The 25,012-nt window shown below is 45.1% G+C and overlaps 1 protein-coding gene across 2 annotated transcripts in view; it reads right to left on the bottom strand.

Moving 5' to 3' along the window:
* Positions 1–13,644: 13,644 nt before the first annotated feature.
* Positions 13,645–25,012, bottom strand: part of DCAF12 (DDB1 and CUL4 associated factor 12) — a 33,689-nt gene continuing 22,321 nt past the window's right edge. For both annotated transcript variants that reach the window (XM_013953769.2, XM_067316588.1), the window contains exon 9: positions 13,645–24,241. In XM_013953769.2, the coding sequence (XP_013809223.1) occupies positions 24,083–24,241 (159 nt within the window). In that variant the 3' untranslated portion in view covers positions 13,645–24,082. The remainder of the gene's footprint in view (positions 24,242–25,012) is intronic.

Here is a 25,012-nt window from a genome sequence, read left to right as displayed (position 1 = left end):
AAAATTTCAGGAGAACTGAGAGTAGAAACAACTCCATCCAAGGGAACAATGCACAGAGTTGTTCACATAATCTACCTTGCAAGTTTTATAATCTATAGAGAACATAAAACAACACGCTCAGCAAAAGAGTTGTGAAGTAGTAAAAGCAAGCTGAGCAAGCCATGGGATCCTAAGCATAAGGCTGTATCACCTTTAATCTACCTGGTAAATCCAGGGCTGCATCTTGTCTTTAGTCACTCACAGTATTGAGAACTAATGGAGAGGAGAAAGCTGAAGATACCCTACTACTAAGCAGGCTGTAAGAGCCTCCCCAGGTGAACCAGCAGTTCTGACAGTTAGCTGGCCAAAATTAAACAGTGTGCACTTTCATGCTAGAGCAAAATGGAGAAACTTTTTGTACAATTTTTGAAAAATTATGAACTTTAAGTAATTGTAAAGGAGCTACCTCACAACTTTTCATTACAGCTCTCACTATAAGGAACATAACTTGTTTAGGGAAGTTATATGAAAAACAATACAAGTCCAAACCAGGTCTTCTCTGAAAAACAAATTTCTAATGGGCTACAAATGAGCAGATTGTATCAGAAAAAAACAAAATCCAGCAAAACACTATCACAAAAAAAAAAGTACTGAAGTGGATACTACTTGTATTTCCGTTCAATAGTTTTGAAGTATACAGATACATCACCAGGAGAGTTTCATTAATCTGTTCTCTTATAAGGGGGAAAAGTCACTTGGCTTCTCTTTTACCAAGGTCATGCAAGGCTGTTGCAAATCTGAGAGCAAAACAAAGTTCTTCAGCACCCTGCTCCTGTGCTTTAACTAAATAAAAATCAAAGATAAATTAATAAAAGATATATATTTGCATCCCTATTCTCTCATGAAAGCCCTGTTCCAAGTACTGGTAATAAATGTTACTGAAGTCACTAATAAACATTACTATTAACACTAATTATTAATAGAATATTAATATTCTATGATACATATATTTCTCAAGCACTATTAATTATGCTGCTATGACTAGTATCACTAGGAGACACTAGCAAGAGATATAAAACATACCAAAAACTGTATTTTATTGGGAAAACATCACTAAAAATAAAAGTCAGTGGAAAAAAATATAAAACACCAAAAATTACTTCTAAGTTCCAAAAGAACAGGTTAAAAATGGGAGAACTGAAAAAGGGGGAAAAAAAAAGATTCTGGTAATTGACAATTGATTTTTCTTTGGGGTTTCTCCTTAGCTTCCTTAGGTTTTAGTGATACGTCTGTTAACTTCAAAGTCACCTAGAATGGTTAAATCCTTTCTCAATTCATGGCAGCAGGATCCTTTTTGAGGGCTGGCCAAAACAATGCAAATGAAACAGCCTTAATTTCTGAATTTCCATACCTTTGCTTTTATTACTATAAAAAAATTAAATCAATACTCTGATAGAACTGCAACTAGAAAAAGCAGAATAAAGTTTTCCTACTATTCCCTGTCCTCCCTTTAAGTTATCAAATGTTGTTGAGCTTATAAACACAATGCATGCTCACTTCCCAGAGTGTACATCAGAATTTGTTTACACCAGTTAATCCAGTCTCTCCACATAACACTCTAGGAGCTCCAAAACATCATCAATGCTGCAAACTGATTTAGCCTTGCTTGCTTTAAAGTTACCTAGTGTAAGGTTAAAAATAAAATCTTTAAACAAGTTAGGTCAAACCACCACACAAAGATCAGGCTCAGGTATAAATACTGAGTCAGTCAGGTAGGAATCCAAACCCAGATTCCACTAGAGAATATGATATTACCAAGGGAATTGCTAAAAGGACCTGGTAAATATTAGAAAAAACAAGGCCTTCAAAAGGCTAAGTTGATGCTGTTTGTTGCGAAGGGCTCCATTTCAATGGAAAGTGCTGCTCCTCTAGGCCTGCACATCCTCCCCCTCCCTTTCCTTCACTCACATCCAGCTCCAATTTCTCTCCTTGAAAAAAACAGCTGCTCTCACGCCAGGAAGGCCCCTCCATTTCACCAGCCACCACCATCCCAGAGGCTATTGCCCTGATCTGCTGCTTTATTATAAGCATTCATCATTTACTCAAATTGAGATGACTAGGGACTGAATGCTGCTTGGTGGCAAGAGAACAAGTGGGCTGGCCCTTGTGAGCTTCCCCTTACATAGCTCAACACAAACCCCTTAGTTTCTGTTTCACAAGACTGTACGTTCCTTTGAACATAATCAAGAGGGCTCTGCATGTCCACACGCCTAAAAGAGAGAAGCTTCAAACCTGGTTCACCCTGATCTACTCCCAGGCAGTACTGAACAGCATTACAGACATTTCATGACATTTTTTAATTCCATTTAACATCGCAGAGTTCAGATCCTTGCAACTGGACTTGAAGGGGAAACAAATCCCTTTCCACACAGCTTCTTGTGTGTTTCTACCAGTTCCCTTTCCTGCTGTGATTTCCTTCAGCAACAACAGCAAACACAGAAGAGCTTGCTTTCTTAAATGTAAATAAGCAAGCCCAACAGCAAAGCCCTGCCCTGACACAATTCTCAGCAACTACACATAATCAGGGGTAAGGAAAGACTAGGTAGAGGAGGTTAACAGAGAGAACAGCTCATTCACAGTCATGTCCTCAAGTAACCTGCTGTTGGGCTCTTGTTGTTAGCAAATTCTATGTAGCTGCAACTGTGATCGTGACACGGCTGCCCTGCCCCCCTTACCGGAGAGGAAGCACGCAGGAAGGAGATGAGGAAAGACAACATGGAAGTAAAGCTATACACAATATACAAATCAATAGTTATTCACCCACTTGTTCCTTTCCTGGGCTGTCACAGCTCTCCTTGGCCCTGCTTCAGGATTAGGAAGAAACCTGAAGGCACACCCCCTCCACCAATGCTGCTCTCCTCGCAGGGGTCCGGGTGCAACCCCCTTTTCTCACACACCCGAGTCCTCCTTTCTCCCCCCCCCCCCCTTCGCCCGTAGAGAGCAAGGAGAGGCACGAACCAGGCAGGAGAGAAAACCCGAGGCCTCTTCTATAACGCGAAGAGAAACAAGGAGGGGGAGGAGAGAAGCAGCAGAAACCCCCGCCTCAGCAGAAAGGGTGCCAGAAGTGAAGAGGGAGGAAAGCAAAGGTGCCTCGCTCACAGCAGCCAAGGAGGGGAGCGGGGGGGGCGGCAGCTCCTCGCCCCTCTGCGAGGGGGATAAAGCAAACCGCCGCGGCCCGGCCCGGCTCGGGGCAGGGCAGGGCGCGACCGCCGGGCTCCCTTGCGCGCCCTCTCAGGGGCCCCGGGCCTGCGCTCCGCCGCCCCCTTCCCGCGCCCCTCGGCGGGAGGGGGGGCGCCGGCAATGTAGGGCAGGGCGCAGCCTTCTCCCCAGCGAGCGGCAGTGGGGAGGACGCCAGGAAAAGTAGGGCAGAGCCGCCCCGCCGCCCCCCGCGGCGAGAGGCAGCGAAGGGGCGGCAGGCCCCGAGCGCGGCGCGGCGCGGAGGGGAGCGGAGGGGAGGGGCGGCCCTGGCGGACGCCCGCCGCCCCCGGGCCCCGCAGACAAAAGCTCCCGCCGGGACGGGGAGCCGGCCCGCCCGGCGCGGCGACGGGGAGCCGCGGGCGGGACGCGGCGCGGGGGCAGCAGGCCCCGGCCCGGAGGTCCCAGGCGGTGACGGCCGGTTGGGGGGGGGGGGAGGGGGCTCACCGCCCGCCCCCGGACCGTTGGGGGGGGAGGGGCCGCGGCGCTCCCCCTCCCCCCCCCCCGCGGCGCGCGGGCCCGGCCCCCTCCCCCCGCAGCGCGGGGCAGGCGGTGGGGGAGGGGGCCGGAGGGCCGCCGGCGCGGCCCCCTCCCCCGCCCCACGCGCGCCCCCGCCGCCCCCAGCCCCGCGGGGCGCGGGGGCGCCGGCCCCGCCGGCCTCGCGGCCCCCCTCCCCGCGCCCGGCCCCGCTCGGTACCTGCCCAATGTGCTCACAAAGCAGCAGCAGCGGCGCCCACCACCGTCACGTGACCGCCCCTCGCGTCTCTCTCTCTCTCTCTCTCTCTCTCCCTCTCCCTCTCCTTACCCCCTCCTCCTCCTCCTCCTCCTCCCCTCTCCTCCACGCGCGCGCGAGGCCGCTCCCCCGCCACGTGACGCGGCGCCAGGCGGCGCGCTCGCCTGCCTACCGGCCGGCCGGCCCGCGCGCCCCGCCCCCGCCCCCGCCCCCACCCCGCGCGCCGCGGCCGCGCCTCGCCCCTCACACACCGCCAGCGCGCGCGCGCACTTCCGCCTCCCCGCACCACGTGAGCAGGGCGAGCGAAGCCGAACCCTCCCCCGTCACGTGACCCGGGCTCCGCGGAAGGGGACGCCTGGCACCGCCCACTGCCGGGCACGACGTCACGAGGCGGGTGGGGGGCGGGGCGCCGTGGCGGCGCCGCGCTGAGGGGCCTCCGCTCCCCTCCCCCTCCCCGCGGCGGGTCAGCGCCGCCCCCTGTCCGCTCCCGGCGCCGCCTCGGCGTGGCCGTTGCCGTGGCCGTTGCCGCGGCGCTGGTGCGGAGCGCGCCCGCCGTCCCGGGGCGGCGCGGCCTTGGCGGCCCGGGAGGCGGCCGGGCCCTCCAGATACCGGCTCGGTTCTTCCCTCGCTCGCCGGGGCGGCGGCTCACGCCGAGCAGCTCCGGGTTTATGAGCTGTTTCTTGTTCTAGGGCTTGTTTTTTCCTCCCCCCGCCCCCCCCCCCCCCCCGGTTCTGGCGGGGCTGGCAGTGCGTGTCGCAGACTGCAGCCGTTATGTGCCAGCCCTGCCCTTCGGCCCCCGGTGCCAGGCGACGCGCGGGCGGAGCAGAGCGGGGCAGCGGTCTGGGCTCCCCGGTGCCTTCTCCAGGTGTTCCGCAGGTGCCACCGTAGACCTGTCCCAAACCATCCTCAGGACTGGAGGGTCAGAAGGCCTCTTTGCGTTGCCCCCTCGCCGTCCCCGAGAGCAACGCCTGAGCAGCCGGGAAATGAGGCACAACTGGGTGCTTGCGTGTATTCTTTTTCAGTGTTACGCTCTTTTTGCCAAGTCGGGTGCCGGGAGGCGCCCCGTTGTCAGGAGGAGTCCCGGGAGGCACCAGGCCAAAGGAGAGCTGCAGTGCAGGAGGAGCAGGGCAAGCAGAGGGTGCTGGAGACTGATGGAGAGCAGCAAGGGGGGGGGGGCACTGCAGGAGCATGTCTGGAGTGCTCCCTGCAGCTTCTGGCAGTGCCCCCGAGCACAAATGGCAACCTAAATTGAACGGTGACAGGGCAGACAGTGAGGAATGGAGGTAGCTTGGCCTCCAGGGAGGGGAGGTTCAGGCTGCGATCCAGGAAGAAAAGAGAACCTTTTCCTTTCTTTCATCCTGCTGTGCATCTTTCCCCTTGGGCCCTGCACAACCAGCTCTCTGGTTGCCCAAAATGTAGCAGATGTACCCTTGTGGCATTGCTTCTTTGTGAGGCCTGACACGTTAAAGGGGCCGGGAAGGTTACCTCAGCCTCTGTGGAGATTTGTCTGTGCTGAGCAGGCACGGTTGGTAAAGGCACTTGGGGCATGAGATGTTGGAACACTTGTTCATCCCCTGGTACTTCCAGGGATAAATGTCCTCTGGTTTTTGTCCCTCTCTGTGGTCTTGTTTCCATTACTGCTGTTTGTTCATCCTCTTCTGCTTGACCACCAAGCTGTCCAGGTAAGTAGAGAAGAAGGACATCAAATGTCATTTTACTCTAGCCAGTATCTGAAAACTTGATTTCTATTGCATTGGTGGGCAGGAGCCATGACAGTTCCCACCCTTTGGAAGCAGCAAGACCCCCCCATTCCCATCTTCTCCCAATAAAACAGAGGGGTCTTTAGAGAGAAGTTGAACTTCAGCGCAAACAGCACACAGGTAGTGTTGATTTTCTTGAGGCAGCTGTTGATATTTTGCTTTATTACTATTGGGGGGAAGGAATTGTTACAGCTATAAACAAAGTTTCACAAGCTTTGTGACAAACATGTCTGCGACTCCATAATCTGTGCAGATTTAATCAGCAGTATTAGCATTCTTTCATCATGACTTGGCAATCCTATGCTAATCAAGATGGATATTTGATGTACAGCACACAACAACAAAGGCCGAGAGCTCTTGGGATGCTCTTGTCAGATGGTGTGGTGCCAGCTGGAGAATGTCTCCGAATATCACACAGAATCCAGCCTAGGAGCATTTGCAATAAGAGAAAATTAAATAAGGATACCAGGACAAAAAGCAGTGTGGACTTCTCCTTGCTATATGTGGAGTAAATACAAATGGGAAGGTAGTGTACTTTACTATTAAAGCTTCCAGAGGAGAGCTAAAGACATAAAATAATGGAGGCTCAGGGACAGGGATTCTCACCCTCGCTCTGGATGTCCAGTACATCAGGGTTGGAGAGGAGACCCTGAACTCAGCAGAGCAAAGGTTTGACAAAGCCTGACAGGCAAATCCTACCTACTTAGCTACTGAACTCACCCACTCTTGCCTATGTCAGGACTTTATCAGCCTTTACAAGCATTTGCAACCTTTTGAGTTTTCCAGCTACTAAAAAATATTCCAGTGGAGGAGCAAATCCCACTGGGCTGTATTTTTAAGCTTTTTTCAGGCGTGCTCTTCTTAGTCACCTATTGCAGATTTCTTAAATAGTCTGCAGTCTTCATACCACAGGCTGAAAACCACCATTGTGGTGGGGTGGCAATCTACTTGTCAGTCAAATTTAGTTTAGGTTTTTTTTTTTTTTTTTTTTTTAAATACTTGTGTTAAGAACACCCCCCTGTTCCAGAAGTCTGCTCTACTTCTGTGTTACAGACAATAACGATAAATGAGAGCCATCTATTCCTCACAGGCTTGGATAGTAGTGACTGATCATCCCTCCTCTTGCTAATCCTCACTTCTACTTCCTACGCTGCCTACCCTTGCCTCTTGGACTGTCCGGACAATGAAGTTCAGAGCAGTTTTTCCTCAATTTAGTCTGGTTTGCATTTTCTTTCTGATGTTTTTTTTTTTTCCCTGAACTATATCACTTGGTCTAATAAGGATATTACTCTTCTCTACAAACTGTTCTTATACCCTTAACCGATCATACCTGCATCAACAGCACTACCTTTCTCCAAAAATGTACTCTAGTATCCCCAGAAAGCTAACATAACCCAGTTGTACTCACAGATTCCATAAAGGAGATGCTCTGTGCTAAAGAACCAAACTTGACTTTAAGGTTTTAGTTGATTTTGCAGGGAATTAGGAATTCTCCCTTAATTATAGTGGAGCAATTGAACATCTTGGACGCAGAAAAAAGTTGTGTCAAGAGATGTTACCATTGGGTGTACCAGGAGCTGCTGCTGCATTAAGACTTGGGATGATGCTCCTAAAAATTCACTCTAGAAATGGGTTTTAATGTGTTTGTGTTAATATCCATGCAGAAGCAAGGCTTCATCAACGTTTGCACTTGAAAGGGTTGCCATTTCAGTTATGGAAACAGGCCCTTCTAGTATAGATGCTATTCATTGATTCGGAACATTAATGGTAGAAAGGGTAATGATATTGTTGTGTCTGGTCTTCCTATAGCCCAGTCCATTAAAGTTCCTAACATCCAAGGGCTGCATTAGTCTCTTGTGTCTAAGCATCATCCTGGGAATTCATGCTGGATTGCTTGTTCGCTATACCCTTAAATCCTTTCAGAGTTGGTGCCTTCCCAGTGGCAGACCGTATTCTGTAGGTGCAGCCTGCAACCCTTGCTCCAAATTTTCTAATCTTATAATTTGCCTGTATTAAAAAGATGATGCATTTTCATGTGATCAGATTCTGAAATTGCTCTGTAAAACTGCCTTATCCTCCTTGTTATTTTCCATTCCTCCAAACTTTCCCATGAAATATTTTATCTGCAGTGACTTTGTACTTATTTCCAGATTGCTGAAGAGACTGCTTAACACATCTGAGCCTGGTATTAATCCTGCAGAACCTCATTAGAAACACCTGTTTCAGGGAGGATGTTGGCAGTTCTTAATCCATGTGATGTGTGCTCTGCTAATGGTGAGCTCTGCCTTTGTTCCATCACACTCCCAGATTTAATTCTGTGACATGCTCGCTGTTATCTTTATCAGCCAAACAATCTCTAAGAATTAAACAGGCTTTGTTTAACAAGACTTGTTTTCTACACAGTCATGTTGTCAAGCATTAACTGTATATGTAGCCTTGAATTCTTTATTAATCAAATCCCTTATCAGTTTTCCATTATTTTGCCTGCCTGTTACATCAAGGAAAGCAGTCTGTAGGTATCTGGTCACCCCTCTGCCCTGCTCAAACAGTGGCACACTTCCAACCTCCTATAATTTCTCAAGATAAAATTATCCCCATCAAGCCAGAAATTTCCTTGGCCAGCTCTTAAAGAAATCTTGGGTGCAAATACCCTAAGCTCAGTGATAGAAAAGTATTTTCTGACTGTTAAATGTTTCTTAGTATTAGTCAGACCATCAGTTAATAACCATTTCTTCTCTCCCACTGTGACAGTAGCATAGTATCCTTCTCCTCATAGTACACTTCTCCTCAATGGAACAAATATTTTTGGAATGCTTCTACTTTTATAATCATCTGTTAGTACTTTTAAAGCAGTCTACTAATGGGCCAATACGATTGCTAGAAATTGTTCTTTAAGAGCTTAAAAATTCTTACAAGCAAAAAAGTCCTTTTGCTGGTTTTGCTTATAACAGTTCCTCTAGCAGAATAATGTAGAGGAATTTGCTTTATCTGTTTCTCTTCTAATTTAGTTACAGGCCACTCATAATTTATTTCTGTGCAATGTATCCAGGTTTCAGATCAACCATGCAGACACACGAGTTGTTTTCATGCAGAGCTAGTGCGCTCTGGGATGGATGATTAGCTCAGCTCCACAAGTGCAAAGCTATTCCAGTTACTTGGCTGCATCAACATGAACCAGGCCATTGCTGAGTTGACGCGAAGCTTTATTGGCCTAACATTGTGCCCTGTTAGAGACTTTTAAGCATCCTTACCTCATGCTCTACAGTGCTGCTCTCAGTGCTCACAGAGCTTCTGCCTGTATCAGCTGGGTTCTAATGTGCCTAGTGGAATCTCAGCCCTCCCTTAATCCAGATAATGGAGGTGTGCCTGTAATTCATTGGTAATAAACTAGTAGTGTTGTAAAGAGGAAGCTAGATGCTCTACTATTTGCTGTTTTTCCCTTAAACTGCAGCTTAGGATAAATGACAGCCATTTTTATCCTGTAATGTAATTTAGAGAATGTGTAGAATAGAATGTCCAAGGATATTTGCCAACACTAGTTAAACGTGAGTCACCTGCTATAAATTATAAAAGGGACATCTGTAGATGCAGCAACTGGCAGTGGCAGGAACAAATCACTGAGCTTGAGAGCATGGGGGAATACAGACTGGTCAGCCTCACCTTAGTCCTTGGAAAGGTGATGGAGCAAATAATCCTGGAAACTGTTTCCAAACATACTAAGGACAGGAAGGTGACTGGGAGTAGTCAGCATGGATTTACGGAGAAATGATGCTTGACCAGAGTCTAAGAGCCTTCTGTGATAAAATAACTAGCTCAGTAGACGAGAGGAGAGTAGTGGATGTTGGTCTTGATTTTTAGCAAGGCTTTTGACGCTCTTTCCCTTAACATCCTCATAGACAAACTGATGAAGCATAGACTATGTAAATGGACAGTGAGATGGACTGAAAACTGGTTGAACTGCTGGGCCTAAAGGATTGTGATCAGTGCATGAAGTCCAGTTGGAGGCCAGTCACTAGTGGTGTATCGTGAGGGTCGCTAGTGGGGCCGGTACTGTTTAACATCTTCGTTAATGATCTGGACGATGGAACAGAGTGCACCCACAGTGAGTTTGCAGGCAATACAAAACTGGAAGGAGTGGCTGATGCACCAGATGGTTGTGCTGCCGTTCATAGGGACTTCAACAAGCTGGAGAATCACAGAATAGTTGAAGTTGGAAAGGACCTATGGAGAACATCTGGTCTAACCCCCCAAATGGACACACTGTGGCAATTCCAGCAAAGGGCCATGAAAATAATTGAAGGACTAGAGCATTCAGCGTATGAGGAGAAGCTGAGAGAGCTGGGATTGTTTAGCTTGGAGAAGGCTCGGGGAATTTCATCAGTGTCTATAGATACCTGTTGGGGGTGGAAATAAAGAAGATGGAGCCAGACTCTTTGCAGTGGTATCCAATGACAGGACAAGAAGCAATGAGCACAGGTTGAAATACACAAAATTCCATTTAAACATAAGAAAAAACTTTTTTACTGTGAGGGTGATTAAACAATGGAACAGGTTGCCCAGAGAGGCTGTGGAGTCTCCATCCTTGGAGATATTCAAAAGCCAACTGGATGTGGTCCTGGACAACCTGCTATAGTTGACCCTGCTTTGAGCAGGGGGGTTGGACTGGATGATCTCCAGGGCTCCCTTCCAACACCAACTATTCTGTGATTCTTAGAGTACAGGAATGCAGCATTTGGGGATTTGACTTGACCTCTTTGACCATTTCTTATTCCAAGAGTGTGCCAGTAAGTCAAGGGAGAAAGGCAATGGGGAAAATGATGTCATTTGAGCCAGATTTTCTTCTGTGGTTGCTTTTTCTGTAGAGTGCAGAATTTTCAAGCTCTGGATGCTTCCCTCACACTCTAAGCAAAGAGTTCAGCAGTCCAGGGCACAGAACTAAAACCTTTTCCCAAAACCAAATGCACTCCAAGCACAACATGCAGCAGCACCAATGTGACAGTGAAAATAAATCGTTTGGAGTCAAAGCTTATTCATACAGGCAAAAAGCTAAAGCTGAGTTCCTGTGGTTAGCAGGAAAGAGATGCTCCTAGAAGGACACATAACAAGTTGTCATTACCCTAGAACTTCTTTCCTGGAAAGGAAAAAAGGTCTCTAGGAAATGGCTTTATCAGACAGCAAGATCAGAAGCAGTTATAGCTTAATAGTGCTTTACTGGTATCCTTGCTGGTCCAGCTGCTGCATGGTGTCCAGCGTCTCTCAGCAGCAGGAAGCACACTGTCACCACAGCAAGTGAAGAGATGGATCATGCTTTCATGTCTTTGCTAGAAACAGTCCAAGCAACTATCATGTTGACTTTTTGACCACAGCTCTGCACCTAAGGCCTGTGGCTCATCTCTTACCTCTCCCAGCTCATAGTACACTGTAGTGAAGAGGGGCAGGTAAGAGCCTGTGTGCAGGATGGTGCTTTGGAGCAGCTGATCAGTAGCTCCTGAGTGCCATGTTGGCAGCATAGTCCCTTGAGCTGTGCAGGGGGCTGAACCCATTGCGACGTTTTTTATTCCAGATAAGGAGGCTAGGGGGAACTGAAGAGGTTGGGAGACAAAGCATTGAGGTGCTTGCTTTCTGTTCACTGTGAACTTGCTCACTTTCAGTCTCTAACAGAAATGGGCTGCCCATGCCCCAAGAACACTTCAAGCACCATGTTCCTGGCATCGCCTTATTTGTGTATCCATTTACTGGGAATATCACCTTGAAGGCCCCTTTACTGGGAAAGACTATTCTAGTCTCCCATTCAGAAGCAGACAGGATGAGTACAGCTATGGTTAGGAAGAACTGAACAGTACCAGTATGAAGCTATTCCCACAGTGCTGCTTGGGTTTGGCTTCCTTGTTCTGCAGCAGCGGTGCCACCAACTGGCAAGAGCTGAGATCCCAAGTCACAAAGGTCAGAAACAAAATACACCCAAGCAGGAAAAGTGATGACAGCCAAGCAAATGTGCAACAGCTGTGCTGGAAGTTCAAGACAGACAGAAGATTGAGTGTTGAAAGGAGGGATAATGTGCACTGCCATAGTGTGTGTACTGTACGGTAAAAGCACAATCAATAGCAGCCTAGACCTGGCGCAGGCTCCTGGCCAAGGAATGCAACGCATCTCCTCTCAGGTCTACGGCCAGAAACAATGATGGCCACATGCACACATGCCAAGCACAGACTGTGAGAAAACACTGAGGGAACTGGGACTAAGAAGTCTAAGAAGTGAAGCCTAAGAAGTGAAGACCGTGGCAATAGAACAGTTTAAAAATAAAATCTAATACAAAGGGATGAGCTGCAGCATGGAAGGGAACAAACTATGCTCTATCTGCACAGTGAATGGGAAGGCAAGGGGACCTGCAGACCAGATGGATGGGATGAAATAGGTGAATGCTGGAATCAGCTGCTGGGAGAGGAAGTGGAGTCTTCGCTGCTGAGACACATATCTAGGACCAGCACAATGAGTAGTGACTGTCTTGGGTCTTCCTGAGGTCCTCAGCCATCCACTATCCCTTCTGGCCCTATGAGCCAGTTTACAGGTCCCATCTCAGTGCTGTACTTGATGGAGCATTAGATACAGCTAGGAGTTTTTAAATAACCCTCATTGCCAGAGGCATTTCCACAGCTCAAAGTAAGAGCTCCTTCATCCTCCTCTCTTTCATAAGGCTTAGGGATAGGAACAAAGCATCAACCTGGCAGGAGAGCTCAGGCTTTGGGCCAGGTTCTGCATTAAGCAGGCATAGCAATTGTCCAGAGAGGAAATGTGACCACCTAGGAACAAAACACAGCCCACAGGCAGTTCACCTACAACTTTCATACTGAGGTGGTGGCACAAGCTCATCTGAATACATGGCTGTAACACAAGACAAGCCTGGAGCTGCAGGTTGTACTAGCACCAGTGTTTTTTCAGCCCTATCCTACCACCTGTGACTATCTCCAGGGCTAGGGAAATTTTTTTGCATCTTTCAGCTCTCAAAATTTGTTGCAAGCCCCAGTAGGATGGTGGCATACATGTGCTTTTGGGACTCTCCTCATCCTTTTGTTTCTTCAGGCATCAGCAAGCCTCAGTAACACCTACTACAGTGCCAGGGAGCCAAGCTGCTGCAGCTGAAGAAGTAATCTCTCCTAGCTTGCATGCAAAGCTGCAGTTTGTCAACAAAAAGCCACTGTGGAAACTAGTGTTTCAGGATGAGGTCATGTGCAAATAAGATGGCTTGCTTTTAGGCACATGGCTTTAACCTTAGATAGTCTAAGAGCATTCCTCCTCTCCCCAACACCACCTTCCCAATTCCAGTCAGGGGAAAAGAGGCAGTGAAACAGGCCAGCTGGACAGAAATCCCCACTTCTCCTGTGCAATGAGGAGATGGTGGCAGGTCTAGTGCTATAGATGCACAGTTCTAGTGCAAGAGATCTCTCTGAAATCCTTAGTCCTATACATGCATTCTGTACTGTCCAACACCTAAGAGTATTTTTGTAAGAACAAAATACAAGTGGCCAAAAAGAAACTCTTACCTCAGAACAGGCAAGAGATACTTTGAGATCTTTACCAAAGACATTCTGAAGAGCAAAACAGTCCCGACTGCCATTAGATACATCTCCTATGGAAGCCAAGGAGTGTTACTGCAGCTGTACAGTGAACAGAACTGGTATTTTAGCTAGGAAAAAACAGGAACAAGCTGAGAACTTGCTCTTGGGATATCAGTCCAATCACTGATTAAAAAAAAAAAAACCACACACACACAGAGTTCATTTTATTTCCTTTGAATCAGTCATGTAAGCACAAAGGCCAAACTGTTAAAGGGAGAAACTCAAGGCTACTTGCTCTCAGCCTGCCCCAGATTTACTAGCAACAGGAGGATTAGCAAGTAAAGAAAATCATCAGCCAAAACACTATACAAATACATTTTATTTAGAGATACCCATAGTAAGATGCACAAATACTTTTTGTTCACCAATTTTCAGATCACACAACTTCAAGTAGTGGAAAAACAAACTGCAGTTAATTACAATTATTCTATATAACAGGGCAGTAGTAAAAGATCCATTTGTCAGACTACAGCATGGTTAACAATACTCAGGTGAGAATGTACAAGATCTAGGTATTTAAAAAGTGCGTGGGTCATTGCCACACACACTAACATGCTTTTTCAAAGAGCAATATCTTTCTGGCATGTGAACACAGTAACCCGGTTAATGCAAGATGGAAAATTAGGCTCTTAATTTGATCTGGAAATGTATCTATTAACAGTTTCACCGCAAACAGCAAATTAAGAGTTATTTGTGACTGACACATGGATATCAATCTGTAAAAATCACTGATACATTGTCCATGTAGTCAAGCAACACACAGATGACCTAAAATGATAAGTTCCAGCCTACACCTTGACAGCTCTTCTACTGCAGTCTTCAGAAGAGTTCGAAGTACTTGCTTGCATTAGCAAGCTGACAGAAGAGCTGTAATCACAGATCCAAACTTTTGTACCCACACTGAGTTATTCCATGCAAGAGAAATTCTCAGTCCTCAAGTTTCAAAAACCCCATGTTCCACCTGCAAGCACATCAACTGGATCACATATTGCTGGGTTTACTTTTATATTCCCATCTAAATGGAGGGAAAGGTAGAAAATGGTGCTGATCTGACAGAGTAGCTGCATTGCTTTAAAGTTATATTTAAAACACATGGAACCTGAACTCTTCTCTCCAGTGTCTCTCAAACCGAGGAAGTTCAGCAGGTTCCAGTGCTCAATGCAATCCCTTTTTCGCTGTGAAATAGGGAGATAGTGTTGTATGGTGCTTGGGAAAGACCAGCAAGGACTGTTCTGTGGATGTTAACACTTAAGAGCAAGAAACAAGAATTAAATCAGTCTTCAGTTGAACTTCTTGCATTGCAAACAAAATGAGACAGAGACCGACTTTTGCATTATAGTTGAGAGGCACATTTTGTATTGAACAACAAAAACCTCAGTATACATTGCAACTTTCTGTTGATTAGAACACAGACAAACCTCCAGTTAAAGCAATTTAAAAAACCCCAAAACTCAGTTACTCTGTTCTTCTATTTAAAAATCTTAAACTGCTCCCTTACCTACTCTACCCAGAGATACCTTTCCAATTCTGTGTATGCAGCTGCTTTTCCTCCCTAAAGCTTGTTCATGTAAGAGATCCTTACTTCTGTGCACCCTGGAAGTGGACAAATAGTTCTGATGCCTCACAGGGTGGACCCCTATACCACGTTCAGGAGAAAGTTGAGGAAAAAAAAAATCAACAGCATTTTGTACATATGCAGTGAACCCCAGAATAAATAAGGGGAAAATAAGAACAACCTAATTGAAATAGCCAGCAGTGCAGGAACTAACTCCTCCATGGAGCAGGAATGAGTTTGGAGCAAAGCTCTTCGGACTGAAAGGAGGATACCAGTTCAGAGATATCCAGAGCTGGGTAAAATAAATAGGGAGCCTGTAAGCAAGGCCCCAATTCAAGTTACTGCTTAAATGGGTGCAGAAGTCTCATAAAATGCAGCTTAAACATGTGCCTCCAGGTTTTGCAGAACTGGTATCTAAAGTAGTAAGTCAAGAGAGAACAGGGAACCTGCTCGAGTCCAGCGGGGTGGAGGGTGGCCAGGAGGGAGTGAGGCCAGGACAAGAGGCTGAGAATGGAGACAAAGCATTTGAACAAGAGTGACAGAGCCTGTCAGAAGTCTTTTTTTAATCCAGACATTTTAGCAATGGTCCCACTATCACCAGCATTGAGAGCGCTGCCTGGAGAGTGGCCAGCTGAAGTAGTAAATCCCAGGTGGCATTTACAACCCAACACACATAGCCAGTGCTAATTCAATAAACAGCCAGGTGGAGGGAGCTGCAGACAAGGCCCTTTCATTCCATCATCCCAGCAGGAAGCTCGTGGAGGTGGCTGGTGGCAGCAGTAAAGCACAGTACTCTTAGTCAATCATGAAAAGAAAGACAAGAGACAAGTGCATTGGGAACCTTGAGTGACAAGGGGGAGAGTGAGTGACTATGACCACTGAAGAGACTGGTTCTTCCCCATGCCATCTTCACACCTCATCTGAAGATGGATGACCAGCAGTTTCCATTGAAACACTCTAGAAGTAACTAATCTGCAGTCATATACATAAGCATAAGGCATGATGGAGCAAAACCTCAAGGCTTCCATTGCTCAAACATTCAAATACCAGCTCATCTCTGAACGCAGCCAGCTTTTGGTATTACCACTGGCCAAAGCCAATTACGGTAACTTTGGCCATTTAAGCACAGGGTCAGAGTTTAGCTATGATTAGTAGTACAGTTTTCTCATAACGCATCAATTTTGCAAGAAAAAAATCTGTGAAGAAAGCCTTCAAATGGGATCGAGAGTCAGCAGAAAGTCAGTGATGAGCCTTTTGCTTTTTGCCCCTATATCAGTCTTCAGTTATGACCTTGAAGAAAGAGCCAAGAGTACAATTCTCTTGACTAGAGCACCACAGATGAGTTTAACAAACACTAGATGCAGAAGCAGGGCACCTCCACTTCTGCACCTGCTGACATCAACTGTACAATATGGATGCAAAAGAATTGCAGTTTCTGCAGATTTTGCAGGAGTGGGAGTCACCACTTTTGATTCAGCCAGACAGTAACTGTTTATGGGAAAAGAACAAAGTAATCTTTCTACGGTGGGCCACATTTTCTTTTTATTATGACTTGATATCTTTCAGACTAGGCAAACAGCTTTGAATTGATTATTAAAGGTAAACTAGGGAAAGGTAAATGGGAAAGAAGAAAGTGCTGAAGATTACAAAATAAGGCGAAACCAATCTGTTCTACTCTGAAAAGTGACTGCGTATAAAGATGGGACTTGACTGAATTTTAAGAAACAAAGTTAGCAGAAACTAAAAAAAGAACTTCAGATTAAATCTGCAGTGGGGTACACAGAGAAGATACAGTTAGAACAGGAAATACACATACACTAGAGCTCCTCAACCAGTGATTAATGCCAATACATTGATGACTAATTGTGTTGATTCTAAGACAAAAGTAACCTCGTGGATCAGAAGAGTTCTGTACCTAATTTCAGTTATGTATATGCATACCCATTTAAGGCCACAATTGAAATGTTCCTGTTTCCACGCTCTCATGATCAGATTAAGCTTAGAAGTGGGAAGGGCCATCTTGTAGCAATCACACCATCCTCTGCTAACAGCAAAAGAGGCAGAAACCTGGCCCAAATTCCAGATTTCAGTTTGAGTTTGCAAGAACAAAAGATGTCTTTTGCAAATTCAGAAACAAAGCCAAGCATATAATGCCTTTGTCTTTTTTAAAAAGTCACTTTTCAGAGAGGAAAAACAATTTACAAGATAATCCTGAACACTTGAGCTATACATGCAGACAGGTTAGTTAGTTTTTCATACTATCTGCAATTTCCCACAGCTTCATTTGCAAACTGCATCAATAGTTTTAAACAGTTTTGCCTTACATTTCAAAACATGTGCACTACATTTGAAGAGAGCTGTTACTACTTCACTTGACAGCTTCTATGATAGTTCAGGATCCAGTGCTGTTTCTGACACAGCTCATGACAGAAATAGCAAGCTGAGAAAGGCTCTGTTAGATGGGGGGAATTGCAGGAGTTGTTAACAAACATCAGACCTTGGATTCAGAACAAAAGCCAGCAAGTGTCAGCAAGTCCTGATTTTTTTTTCCCCAAGGCTTTGGATCTTTAAATATATTTGGAAAAAACAAGACAAAAAACAGTTCACTGTAGGACATCCTACCCTCAGGCAACAAGTTGTGATCACCGCACATTTTAAAACGCCTTGTGTAGTTTGTGCATCATATACAAGTACATCATAGGCAATGGGGAAGATCCAGCATTTGTGTACACATTAACATACAGGCATGCACTGACAGATGTCACAGGAAAAGATTGATCCCAAGACAAACCAGTGCATTTGATTTGTGTCTACACCACATCCTAAAGCAAATGAATCACGATTAACAGTACAAACCTGTTGCAACTTCAACACATACATCTTAGAAAAAGACAATGCATGTACCCAGCCCTAAGACAGTGATGAGTTTGTGAGATAACTTTACAAAGATCAAGGTACCATAAGAGAAAGGCACATTAACCTCTGGTTGGTCCATTTTGTTATTATTTGGATGAGTCATAGTGATTTATATACCCTGAGACTGTGGGAGGCCTTGAAAGGGAAAGGAAACCAGGTGAGTGGGCAAATAAAAAGTACAAGTTTAATGAGATGTAAGATTCAGCACCTGAATTTTCCCTGTTAATAAGGGAATCTAAAAAAGCAGTTCCTAAGAAAACAAAGCATTGACTTCACGATTTTTGTTTGGGGTGGAGGGGTTAAAAACAAACACCCAAAAAACAAACAACACCTAGGGCTGTAAAGACATACCACACTGCTTCAAGTGTATTATACATCCCTCTTTTGGTTTTAATTCAATGACCAGAATTTGTATATAATCAAGTGTTTTACCATTTCTTTGGGGGAGATCCAGAAGCGGTCAGGCAGCCCAGACTTTCCCAACTCCACCAACCCTGGCACTCTGTTTTAGATCTATGTGCACTTCCTTAGACCAGACCAGTCCCAGCACAATACTAGAGGGAGAGGCTATTAGAAAATGGCACTCCATTTTTAAGTGGGAAGATTCCTTTCTGTCAAGAGCATTCTTTTAATTAGCTAAGTACCAGATGGTTTTGATAAAGAAACCCAGCATTGCAAAGAGGAGGATGCTTCCTAATTTAAATCCTTGAAAATTACACATGGGAAAACAAGAATAAATGGGACATCTACTTGGTCTCTCTGAAAATATATTTCAGATTCGGCCCTTTTACAAAGTACCTCCTGAGCAATGATGAGGCATCCGCTCTGCACCAACTCCTCAGGTGTCACGAGAGGAATACCAAACCCTTTTATTGGGCCTTCATCTCTTTTCTTGTACCCTCTTGCCTATCCTTCCCACTGAAGTGCCCGCTTGCAAAGCCAAGGGAGACCACATGCAGGAGAACTCTTCAAACAAGATGTAGCTGTATTGTCCCTCCCCATCCCTCCCCCCCAATCTAGAGAATGGACAAATTCTTGGTGTCTGTTCTTCAGAGACTTAAAAATAAGTTACTGAAGACTGTGCAACACTCAGACAATTGCACTTTGAGTTGAGGTCACACCATGGGCTGTGGCTGCAGGATGGCCAACAGTACACAGGTGTATTTTCACCTGGCTTGAAACTAGAGAGTTTGTGCATGGCTAGCAGAGCAGTCCAGGGTTCAGCATGGGCGAGGCAGAGTATCAACTCCGGTCTGCATTTCACATAGCTCTTCAGCAGCCTTCCTGCGTATTAGCTCTACTCAAGTTCAGTAATTTAGTCACAGTAGTGTTTGCAGCATAAGCTAATCAAGAGTGCCTCAGACACCATGGAAAAATGGGTTTAAAGGAAAATAATGGTCCCAGACTACTACAAATACATCTCAGAGTTCTCACCTGGCTGCTGAAAGATGCTGCTTCTTCGCTGAGATACAGTGACTGACAGCCCATCTGTTCTTGGTTTCTTGCAAACAAATATATTGGTGCTTCCACAGTCTAACCAAACCTGCTTTATTTCACATTTGCACCAAGTGAGGGACATTCAATAACAAGGTCAGCTAGTGCTTCTCAGCTGAGGGACAGAAATTAAGACAAACTCCACCAGTTGACATAGCTGGATCATAACTTTAATCTTAGTCTCTGCAGCTACGAGCTTTGTATAAAGCAAGTGCTCAGATGACAGAGGAGGATGAAGTTTTAGAGAAAAGTAACTGATACATGAATTTCTTAATCCTTAAGATACAAACACTGCCCAAGATTTCAAGAGGTGGCAAACATTTCCCCATAATGAAGTTCAGGGGTCTCCCTCATTAAGTCAGTCACAAGTTTCACCCACAATGTAAACAGAACCTTTGTGGACAGACTAAATCCAGTAAGATCACCGGGCGCTCCTGCAATGTGCCTTCAAATGGATCCATGTGGAAAAAGAACAATTGAAACTAGGAACAAACACCTATTTACTATTCTTGCATAATTTATTCACCTTGGATTAACACCAGCAGACTGATGAGGGAACCAAACAGAAACGGACTGCAGTTCACTCACTTCCTTAAAATAATCCCAGAAAGCACCTGGGGAGAGCAGCAGCAATTCTCCTTGGCTGACATTACTGTACAAGGAGAAAGGCTGGAGGAATTACTAGGAATAAGGTGTTTAGTGAAAGAGGGTGCAAATAACCCTCATTGCTATGCTCAGGCTAACATGACAAAGCAGTTTTTACTTCCTCAGGAATGTCCATCACATAATACCTGACAGCCATTGAGGGGCTGCTACCCAGTTACTCATGAGCTGGGTACACTGAACCCATAACTAAGTTACTAGCTTGATTGCATGTGATTATGAATATTGAAAGTGTAATACCCAGATATACCAAAAATACCCCAAATTAATATGATAGTCTAGTGAAAACAACTGAGTGGTAAAAATTAACTGCTTGCTACACTCAACTGCAGCACCTAAGATCCTGCATTACTGAAAAGTCGAATAGCAAGAAAAAAAAGTCTGAGAGTCTTCTATTGCGATTAAAGGTTTCCCTCCCCCTTCAATCCCATCAGTCAGCTAGCATGCAAAATGGCAACTGCCCAATTCTAGCTTTAGCCAGCCTCAAAGGTCTACCTAGTTTAAAAACAAAGTAAACTGAAGGTCTCAAACATGGCTTGTCAAAATGCCAGCAGGCCCATTTGTTTGACAGAGGTCACCCCGGCAAGTACAATATTGCTGCAATAAAGACTGGGATGATTTGGAAGGGAAGAGGCACCACAAACAGATCATTCAAGGAGGAAAGGAAAGACTGAGGGAGAGAAATCATTAAGAAACACTGTAAAAGTGAAGACAGTCTGAAAATTCAAACCCCACTGGGTCTCAGCACAGCACAGTGAGCTGTTTAAGCTACTGAAGTGTAGTCAGGCTAAATCCACCCATCACAGGGGTGTAACTGCCACCTGAATGATGAGGTATGCCCACCTACTCACCTCCATGCTGAGCTCAGAGACTCCTTGCTGTACCACTTCTTCCATACTTCATTTGGAAACCTCTGCCTTTCTCACCATGACCCTAGATTTCAGTTCTGACACCTAAATCAGTAGGTCACAGTTGCATCAAGTGAGAAAGTCTGTGTTCTTCTTCCATTTCTCCTATAACTTGCACTTGGATAGCTGGCATATCTCCTTTCTCTGCCTCAGTTTCTACCAGTGAATGGATTGAAAATGACATATGACTTCAGCCTGAAGGGCTCATGTGTCTACCTTAAAAGGACACCCAACACAAAATATTCTGAAACATAACATCTGTATTGTTACAAGCATTTAAAACCACTGAAACAGACTGGAAGTGAAGTTCTCTCTGCCTCAGATTCATTTGCCTGCTTGACAGCACTATCTAGTTTGTTTCTAGTTTTTTAGGCTTTCCTACAATGCAACGAGGATGGCTCCCTCCATGTGAGAAGTTATTTGGGGAAGTGGGGGGGAACATTCTGAAAGCAGAATACACAGAAGCCTGTGAAACTCAAAGGGATTTTACAACATTGTCCCAATTCTTCTGAGAATTGTCCTAAGGTTCCTATGCAGAAAAAGGGGGGAAAAAAAAGCAGGAAAAGAGCACTCAAACCATCAGGCTTTAGGACCACAAATTAAGGTACCTTGGGGAGATCAATATCACAGTCAGAGAGATACTTTCCAGAGGTGCTGAGCTGTCCTCTGCAGGAAACTAAAGGCTCAGCTGACTAAGATGATCAGTCTCCAAATTTGGGCGCCGAAGCTCAGGCCATATGAACACTCCTCTTTGCCCCCTTGCCCAGACCAGAAATATCAATTTAACAGATCAACATCAGGGCTAGGATTTCCAGACCAGGAGTTTCCTTTGACACCAGTGACACTAAGTGCCTAACTATTAACTGTTGTTTCTGAAGAACTGAAGGAAGCTGAAGTAGACTCAAGTGTCCACTTACTCAGAAAAACCCCAAAACCAAAAAAAAACCCACCCCACCCTCACACTCAAATCAAGCCTAGATAAAAGAGCTGAGCAGAATGTTTCCTGCAACAGGAGTGATCTTATACAGCAGCTGACAGAGTAATCCCAGAAAAACACATCCTGCCATACTTCAAAATTTGTTTTTTCTCTGCATATTTCCTCTCTTCAAAACCTCTAAAATAACCAAAGCAATACATTGCCATCACCGAACAACATAAATGACACTACAATATTATTTAAAATCAATGAACCACTCTAAATAAAATAGAATTTGGGAGAGCTCATTCACTACTTACTATGGTGTAATGGCCGCTTTTCTGAGGAAAACCTGAATAGCCAAGCACACAGTGCTGTGAACCGATTCAGTTCAAGCAGCCAGCCCACAAGGGAAGTAGAATTATGAAACGCAGCAAATATCTTTGTCAAGCACCTGTGTCAGGACTCAGTTTAAGCAAATTATATTTCTGGAACAGGTGCACATCTCCTCGCTTGCCCTGACTTCCACCCAGATGGGAGAGAACTGCATTCCTTACAGGATTTTCATCCAAGTCTCAATTTCACTACCAACTAGAAAAGAAGCCAGAGCCTCACTGCTTGGCATTATTGATGGAGACACTGAGTACAAAGACAAGAGGGCCTTTAAGGACACGGGCAGACTAGCTCCAGTAAGTCTGGCAGAAACCGCTTAAGGGACTCGTGCTACTCTACCATGGTGGCTGTACTCTCCAGCTGCGACAGGAGAACAGAGCATGTCTCCCCACCTTGTCTTTCTTCTCAGCTTCAGCAAACTGCCCATTTGGCATGAAAGCAGCCAAGGTATAGGTATGTTCTCTGCTCCGCCAGTGATGGGGACAGGAGGATGGCATTCATCCCAGCAGAGGATGGAAGCATCAGTAAGAAGCCCAAAGTTCCCAGTGCCTGCTAGAGGACCAGGAAGAGCACCCTGGAGCCCTGTGTTTTAGCTGAGTATTGGATATCAACCTCCTCCTCTTCCAGGAGTGCACACACCTATTCTCCCCAGCCACAATCCCAGGTGAAATTCAAGGGAGTTTGAATGCAGAACGAAGGCAGGGGACCCTGGGGAAAGGCTGAATATCTCCTCTAGCAAGCAGGATGACAACAGATGCTAATGCAAACATGAGCTAAGGACAAGTAAGCTTCCAGCCTGCACTGGAAAGTCTGAGATACACTTTTCAGCCTTAGGGAAAAGAACAATTTATTTTTTTCATCGGTTTGTTAAAGGTACTGGCTAACAACTCTCCAAACAACTAACAAGAGCTAAAGTGGGGTTGAGAAAGCTTCCTCAGCCTGGTACAAAAAAGATCCTGGGTTTTAGACAGGCTATCAGGAACCCATGAGCTGCCACAGCAGTGTACTCGGGAGCCTTAGCTCATCTGGAAAATAGTTAGCTTTAATTCATTTACTGACAAGACAACTCGTGTCCCTAGCCTCCATTCCCTCATCGCACCCCTGTAAGCCTCAACCCTCAGTTTTGATGCGATGTTGCCATGCTGCAGAACAACCTACTCTGAAACTCCAGTTGTGCAAGCTGATACCTGGGATAGGCAGAGAACAAAAAGATGAAGTTTTGCTCCTGGCACTGCTGAAAACTACAATTCAAATACAAATACACTGCTGAGATACACTCCTGCAGTTTGGGCTTGATGGGCAATACCCCTGGGGAATCCGTCCCTGGGCTCCAATGAGTACAGCTGAAATTTACTGTATTCCTCTACATATAAACAGTGTCATTAGACTTGTACTTTTAAAAAATAAGATCAACTCAGGCCTGGGCCAGGCTCTGCAGATAAAGTAGTAGCTTATCTCTTATAAATATTTTTAATATTTTTTTTTAATTACAAGTAGTCCTCACTCCAGGTAATGTAACTGACAAAGTACCTGCACACACACAGCCCCTAGACTTTCACAGAAAGCCCAGGAGCAACCACTCGATAAGAAAGGAATCCTACCTCACGGCAAAGTAGGGGAGGGGTCATATGGCCAAGATAGCCTAAATGTGGGGGAAGAGTCATTTGGAGTAAATACAATAAAAAGGGATTTCAAAAACCCTTCATATAAAGGATCAAGGAGGTTAAAGCAAAAAACTGGTTCAAAAAGATGTACAAAACTGTTGGAGACCAACAGAAAACTCTGCCAAAAAATAACTTGCATTTAAATCAGAAATCAATGGCATCACACAATTTCTTTGTTAAAAAAAGGAAAAGTGGAAATCTGTGTAAAGATCAGCTTTTGTAAAGAGTTATTAGCTCCAGAGACCAGCATAATTCCCATGAAGTCCTGATGGAAGGGGGCCTCCTGCCACAAAGAGTTTCGTTCCAGACGAGTCGTAGCAGTGGGTGTAAACAGCATTTGGGAAGAAATTAATGTCAGAAAAATAATTCCTCCAGGTTTCATCATGATTCTGTTAAAGGAAAGTTCAGATCGTTATTGTTGCCACAAAGCCCAAACAAAACCAAAAAATTCGTTTTGGATTGATACTTTCCAAAGTATCTAGATAGATAGATACTTTGGAAAATACTTTCCAAAGCCTAAAAAGGGATGTTCTCTATTAATATTTGTGGAATATACCCTGAAGCTTCAGACAGATCAGTTTGACCTAGAAGATATGAGACACTTCCTGAAGCTTTTTCTGAGCAAGTTTAAGCCACCAATTTTTTTTGGCCAGGGTGGGGGAAGGGAAAAGGTATCAAGTTTCATTAGTTTTAAGTTACATCACAATGACAGAAAAGAAAATGGAGATAAGTCAGACAAAGCCACTAACTGCTTTATAACAACATACAGGACTCAAGTGTGTGCCACAGCACTATTTCAAGAAGCTATAATTTCTAAAACTGTACACAATTATCTCCTTTACCTTGAGGACCATGTTAGATTAGCACCTCTTTTTGAGAAAAGATAATGTATTTTGTATATGAGATATTGAAAACTAGAAGTCAGATTACATTCAGAAAGTATAAGGATAATATTTAGTCCATTTATAAATCAGTCTATGAGAAAAGCAGTCTTCATGCCTTATGCTCACATTCAATACCCTTGCACACAGCTTTTGTAGAAAACATTTCTGCAAAAGTTCTTACTTTTCCTCATTACAGTTATCAGCCACATGATTGTTTTACTGGGACTCATTTCATACAACAGTTCCCATTACTGTAAAATGAACTGGTGCTCAAGC

This window comes from Apteryx mantelli, chromosome Z, assembly GCF_036417845.1.
Source record: "Apteryx mantelli isolate bAptMan1 chromosome Z, bAptMan1.hap1, whole genome shotgun sequence".
Classification (NCBI taxonomy): Eukaryota; Metazoa; Chordata; class Aves; order Apterygiformes; family Apterygidae; genus Apteryx; species Apteryx mantelli.
Note: the sequence above shows the minus strand (reverse complement) of the source record. Positions and strands in the feature narration are given on the sequence as shown.